This window comes from Clytia hemisphaerica, unplaced genomic scaffold (genome assembly GCF_902728285.1).
Source record: "Clytia hemisphaerica strain Z4C2 unplaced genomic scaffold, Clytia hemisphaerica genome assembly, whole genome shotgun sequence".
NCBI lineage: Eukaryota > Metazoa > Cnidaria > Hydrozoa > Leptothecata > Clytiidae > Clytia > Clytia hemisphaerica.
The window spans coordinates 48,141-55,015 of NW_027103761.1; the positions used below are offsets into that span (position 1 = coordinate 48,141).

General features: G+C 35.4%; 1 protein-coding gene across 1 annotated transcript in view; it reads left to right on the forward strand.

Annotated features, from left to right (window-relative positions):
* The window catches only part of LOC136805607 (uncharacterized), a 46,514-nt gene extending 39,897 nt beyond the window's left edge, over nt 1-6,617 (forward strand). The window contains exons 9-12 of the mRNA XM_067062172.1: nt 54-121; nt 3,147-3,615; nt 4,038-4,106; nt 5,803-6,617. Coding sequence (XP_066918273.1) covers nt 54-121; nt 3,147-3,615; nt 4,038 — 538 coding nt within the window. The 3' untranslated portion in view covers nt 4,039-4,106; nt 5,803-6,617. The remainder of the gene's footprint in view (nt 1-53; nt 122-3,146; nt 3,616-4,037; nt 4,107-5,802) is intronic.
* Nucleotides 6,618-6,875: the final 258 nt, after the last annotated feature.

A 6,875-nucleotide genomic window follows, 5' to 3' on the forward strand; every position in this document is an offset into this window, starting at 1 on the left:
TCCCTGCTATCGATAAAATGTTATTCAATTTATTATGTCTTTTTTCTAAATAGCAACAAATGGGACGGCACAACCATGGAAAGTGTGACCTTAAATGATGGAACCACGCTCAGTTTTGATGGTAAGTTCATATGAAACAAAATATAACATTTTGACTCAGATAGTAAGTTTAGAGCAAAGCGAATTTCAAAAGTTAAATACTTTTCACAGTACTCTCCGTCCGGAGGGGTATAGGTACTTTTCCCTTACGTTAGAGGAGTCTTCGGGGCTCTCATTCTCTCAGATAAAATTTTAAGTCTTTTAGAAACCCACCGCACATGAAACCGTGTCATTTAACCCTTAGTGACCACGGCCTATTTTCTAAGTATTTTAAGGACATCGCTAGTTCAAACTTTAAAGGCTGATATCTCCAGATCTAGAAGGAGTTAGAAGCTCGTTTACAGCTCGTTGGATAGCTTAGAGGAGGCCCCCCAGCGGTTGGCGTGATGGTGTGATATTTTGAAAAAAGCGGCGTGATGGCGTGAAAATGAAGTGCTGGCGTGATCATGAAATTGAGTTTTTTTAGGCGTGACAGCGTGAAATTTACAGTTCAGCGTGATCGTGAAAATTGTATTCATTACTTGAATCGTAAACTCTATGTCCATTAATTTTAGCCAATTTAGAGGGTTTAAATCTCAATCATAATTTGGAGGTTTTTGGATCACTCGTTGACGAAAAATGGTCGAAAACGGTCAAAATCTAAAAAAAATGGAGTTGTACTGTCGTGGGGAGGGGGGGAGGTGCAAAATTTTCTTACCCTTTTGAGGGGGGTTCTAAAAAATTTTCCAGGTTGTGATATTTTTTGGGATTTCCAAAGAACATCCTCCACTCCCCCCCCCCTAGTAGATACTTTCTGACCACTCAGGTTTATCCTTTTTAGTCTTGAATCATACCCTTGAGCACTTTTTGTAATTTCAAAAAGAGAGTTAGTGTTATTAATCCAATAAATTCATTTTGGATTTGTCTTCTTTGGAAGCTCATTAAGTTCAAGAGGACAAAAAGTGAGGGAAATACCCAAAATACACGCTGATTTTATCCCAGGAACAAAAGTGAGATTTTACTTTTATTGGTAGAAAAAAAAATGGGGTGGAGACACAAGAAAGCGTTTCAGGTTGGTGGGATGGAGCATGTTGCATTGCACCAACGTGAAAAAAACTTCTCGTGTCTCCAAACCTTTACAGTTACAAAATATTAATTCCGTGGGTTTGAGTTTTGAGTATACACGCTTTTTTTTTATAAGAATGGTGTAAATCCATTTCATCATGGATATTCTTAACGTTTTTGGGAAAATCATCCAAAAATATTCTTACAGCACATTCTCAGGTTAGGTTCCTAATTCATAATAGATTTAACATTTAGTACATACGTCTCAAGCATAAAATGGCACTTTTGTAAAAGCAGTGAGCCTAACTTGGGTGTAACTTGGGGATAATTGATAATTTATAATTGAAAATGCTCTTAAAATGGCATTCTTAGCTTTAGTAGCAAAATTCCATGATGGTGATATTCTTAGCATATTCTTAGTTTTTTGGCCATTTTCATCATGGACATTCTTATAAAGTGTATTCTTATAAAAAAAAAGCGTGTACAAAGTTTCTCAATACAACTTACTAATAGGTTGAAGGGATCAAAGGGTTTAGTGATTTAGGAGGCACAAGTTTTGGTTATTCCTTAAAATTTTGGTCACTTTTCCCCTTTCGATTTTTTCTCGATTACAATCCGGCTAAATATTTTTATTGAACATTTTTATTTTAAACAAGGAAGACGATCATTGTGTTGAATGGCCATATGCCCCATGTCTGTGATTTACGACGTGGGCGGCCTCTAGAGACCATCAATTAATATATGTCGAGTTGTCAATTTCATTCTCGAGTACAATGTACCAGAAAGGTCATGTTTTCAACTAAACACAATGTTTTCACCTAGAAAAAAGTCAGTAGAAAACTTTCAAAACAACATGGTGAAAACTCTCTAAAAAAAACCAGTTGAAAACTCTCAATCAAAAGTTATGGTGAAAACTCCCAAAAATTATGGTGAAAACCCTCTAACTAAACTAAAAGTCAGTTGGAAACTCTCAAAAAAAAATTCAACCCAAGCGTACAGGGACGTTGTAATTGCGGAAAGGCTAGTCATACCTCTACCTCCGTTTGCAATAATTAACGGTAATTGATTGTAATGAGTATTTCGAACGTGACAGACGTACAAAGACGTACGACAAGAGCGAAATTTGAAGTTTTGCAAAACATTTCAGACAGTTCCATCCAGGATGGCCAGCAATTGCAAAGGGAGGTACTTAGGCAAAAGGAGGGTACGGTATGTCCGCTCTTAAGGGTACCTTTTTTGGATTTCCAAAGTCCCGCTAAGGGTTGGGAAAATCAGAAAATCAAATTGCAGTCCCACTAAGGGCAGGAGAAATTAGAAAATTACAACTTTACCCCAAGAAAGATTGAAATTTGCTCAAAATTGGTCAAATTTGTTCCGGTAAGGGTCGTAAAATTCACTAAATTTCCCTTTGTTTTCCCCTTTTCCGAAAGTTCGAAAGTCGGGCGGCACCCCCACCCCCGTCGGCTCGCAACCCTAGTAACCCCCCCCCCCTATGGGAGGATGTATGGCTTGGTGTATGGCTAGCCTCCCCGCAATCACAACGTCCCTGTACGCTTGGGTTAATTTTTTTGGAGAGTTTTCAACTGACTTTTAGTTGAGTTAGAGGGTTTTCACCATAACTTTTGAGAGTTTTCACCATAACTTTTGATTGAGAGTTTTCAACTGGTTTCTTTTTAGAGAGTTTTCACCATGTAGTTTTGAGAGTTTTCTACTGAATTATTTTTAATATAGAGAGTTTTCACCATGTTGTTTTGAGAGTTTTCTACTGACTTATTTTTAATATAGAGAGTTTTCACCACAGTTTTTGAGAGTTTTCAACAATTTTTTTAAATTAGAGAGTTTCAACCAAGTTATTTTCTAGGTGAAAATATTGTGTTTAGTTGAAAACATGACCTTTCAGGTCCATCGTAATTTTTGGTTCCTGAGATATCGAGATTCAATTTTTGTTGATTTTTTTTTTTTTTACTCCGTGAAAAGTTTGAATTTCTTCTTTTTTTCTTCAGATGTTTGGAAAATTTTAGACGAAAAGAAATTCGCAAAATTCGAAAAGATTTTCCGCCAAAAACCGAACATCATCAACTCGTTGCGTGTTGGTGGTGAGACACTTTTCATGGAGGCTGTTTTGTTTGATCGTTTCGACGTTTTCGTTCACTTGATGGGTTATCCTCAAGATTTCTCACTTGTGGACAGTGAAGGTCGGAACATTCTTCATTATGTTGGTTTGTTTGGATCAGTTCGTTATTTGGAAATGTTTGATCATCAAACAATCGAAAAGTTGATCAATGGAAGAGACAAATTGAAACGAACACCATTGCATCATGCAGCAGGTGACAACAAACATGACGTCATCAGATGGTTGTTGACCAAAGGAGCGAATCATGAATTAAAAAACAATCGTGGTCGACGCCCTGATGAAGATGATCGATGTTACGATGTTACCAAAGAAATCTTTCGATCGTTTCGTTCGTCTTGGTAAGAGAAAAATATCCACTTTTTCATGAATTTCTCAGGGTTGAAATATTTTTTCGGAGTTTAAAATTATTCTTTTTTTATTGCGAGAAGTGTTGAAACTTTTTTTGTTAATTTTTTCAATAGAAGTGAAAAGTTATTTAGAAAGTCTTTAAATTTTTCAGTTTGATAAATTCCACCTTTTCGAAGTTCGAATGAATGAAACGAATGAATTGATTTCGATATTTTGATTGAGATTTTTCATCGCATTGGAGCAGACATGTTTTAGAGACGGTTGAAATTTGCAAATAGATTGTTGTTTGTGAAATGTTTTCTCAAGTTGTTATGAATTTATTTTTTGGTGGAGAAAGAAATTGTCGTTTTTTTATTTTATCGATGATTATCATGTGTTTCAAATGTTTTTCATTCGATTATTTATTTTTCAGATTGATTGATTGTTTCCATTGTTTGTTTCATCGTTTCCAATGACGTCATCGGTTCCAAATTATTTCCACGTAAGTATATTTGAATAGTATGTACTTGGTTTCCGGCTGATGTGAAATTGTCTAAAGCCTAAATTTTTCTGCATATCGAAATTTTTTTAAAAAGTGAATCTACGATGGACCTGAAAGGTCATGTTTTCAACTAAACACAATGTTTTCACCAAGAAAATAACTTGGTTGAAAACTCTCTAAATTAAAAAAAGTCAGTTGAAAACTCTCAAAAACTGTGGTGAAAACTCTTTATATTAAAAATAATTCAGTTGAAAACTCTCAAAACAACATGGTGAAAACTCTCTAAAAAAAAAACCAGTTGAAAACTCTCAATCAAAAGTTATGGTGAAAACTCTCAAAAGTTATGGTGAAAACCCTCTAACTGAACTAAAAGTCAGTTGAAAACTCTAAAAAAAATCAACCCAAGCGTACAGGGACGTTGAGATTGTGGGGAGGCTAGCCATACACATACCTCCCCTGGGGAAAACAAAGGGAAATTTAGTGAATTTTACGACCGTTACCGGGAGCGGGACAAATTTACCCAATTTTGACCAAATTTCAATCTTTCTTGGGGTAAAAAGTTGGAATTTTCTTATTTCTCCTACCCTTAGTGGGACTGCAATTTGATTTTCCGTTTTTTCCGACCCTTAGCCGTTAGCGGGACTTTGGAAATCCAAAAAAGGTACCCTTAAGGGCGGAACATACCGTACCCTCCATTTGCCTAAGTACCCCCTCCCGGGTACCTCCCTTTGCAATTGCTGGCCATCCTGGATGGAACTGTCTGAAATGATATGCAAAACTTAAAATTTCACTCTTGTCATGCATCTTTGTACGTCTGTCACGTTCGAAATACTCATTACAATCAATTACCGGTAATTATTGCAAAGGGAGGTAGAGGTATGACTAGCCTCCCCGCAATTACAACGTCCCTGTACGCTTGGGTTGAATTTTTTTGAGAGTTTTCAACTGACTTTTAGTTTAGTTAGAGGGTTTTCACCATAACTTTTGAGAGTTTTCACCATAACTTTTGATTGAGAGTTTTCAACTGTTTTTTTTTAGAGAGTTTTCACCATGTTGTTTTGAGAGTTTTCAACTGAATTATTTTTAATATGAAGAGTTTTCACCACAGTTTTTGAGAGTTTTCAACTGACTTTTTTTAAATTAGAGAGTTTTCAACCAAGTTATTTTCTTGGTGAAAACATTGTGTTTAGCTGAAAACATGACCTTTCAGGTCCATCGTATGAATCCATTCAAAAAAGTTAGAAAGGAGGGCTTGGTTAGCCTGTACCAAACTCTTCTTGGTGGACTGAAAAGACCAAGGGAAGTTCAGTAAAATGTACAGTTCGGACTTTCATATGACACAAGTCTTGGTTGTAAAGAGTTGAACGATTTTCAGAATTAAGCCTCTTCAATTAGTCGAATAAATGCAATTGTTTCTTTCTGTAGTAAAAATAGCGTATAAAGCCTAAAATACCCTAACTTTGACCTGGAAGTAAGAAAAGGTTTTGCAACACATGAGGCTGGAAATTTCAAAACAGGTTGTGATACCTCAAAGAAGATTAATAGTTCTTATAAAAAAATTGTGCTGCTCCGTGTTTTTTTTTCACTTTTCCACCAGAATAGATTTTCAGCATTCTCATTAGCCGCTCTAAAGTAAAAATTTCTTCGACTTTCGTTTAGCAATTAACCTTCAAAATTTTCAAATTTTTATTTCTAGATTCCCAGCAAGACAGCACGCATGAGAAGTTACACCAGTCGTTTTTGACGCCATTTCTACGATTTCGTTATTTATTCATTCCGTCTCTACATTTCTGTTTGCGTTCAAACATTACTACCTTCATTGTGGCTTGTTTTTAGATGTATATTTAACACTTCACTAACTTAACTATTATTAAGTCAACCGTCACTAGTTTTGGTGGTGTGTCTACTCTAACGCCCTTGCGTTTCTACCTTATTGATTACCTTGGTTGAATATGGAAAAGAGCACAGTGCTAAAACTCATTGATTTCGATTGGATCATTTCCCTTGTAAATATCCGACTCTTTTTGCTTACTTGGTGAAATTTTGTTCAGTCAGTCAGGGAAAAAATTTAGATATTATTTTTAATGGAAAACCCTGTCAACAGTGACCTCGGTGAAAACATGAAAAGATTTTTCTAACCTTTTCTCCCAGGATTCTTTTGTACGGTTTAGGTTTGACACCTCCAAGGGGTGAAACAGTCAAGGTTAAATTACTTAATTGGCTGTCAAAGTTTTTACGGTCTTTTTCGGAAGAAACTCATATGGGCACTAAATATTGGATGGTTTAAAATTGCTCTTCATTTCAAGCTGATGAACGTGTTTTAGTATATATACGACAAATGTTTATACTTTATTTAGATACGAATATTTTATCATTATATATAGAATTGATAAATACTTATACTTAAAATACAGGCATTTCTTTGTAATCAATTGTTTTTTTAGCTGTAAATAGCATGTTCTCATTAATTTATTTTTATTTATAAAAAATTACAAATCGATCTTATATGCGACTTAAAGATTTTAATTTTTACAAAAAGAGATTAACTCTTGCTTTAATTCTTTTCTGCTTAACGTACACCTCTTCTCATAATGTTATGAATGTTATACTAGCCATAGCCTGGATATCCAGGCTGTAAATTATTTCACAGTCTAGTTTTAGATATTTCATGTTCTGATTTACAGCCTGGTCTCCCTAGAGCGATTTGCATTCTCATATGAGAATGCAGTCCGCTTGCTTGCGCTCACTTCGCTAAAACCGTAAGGGCCA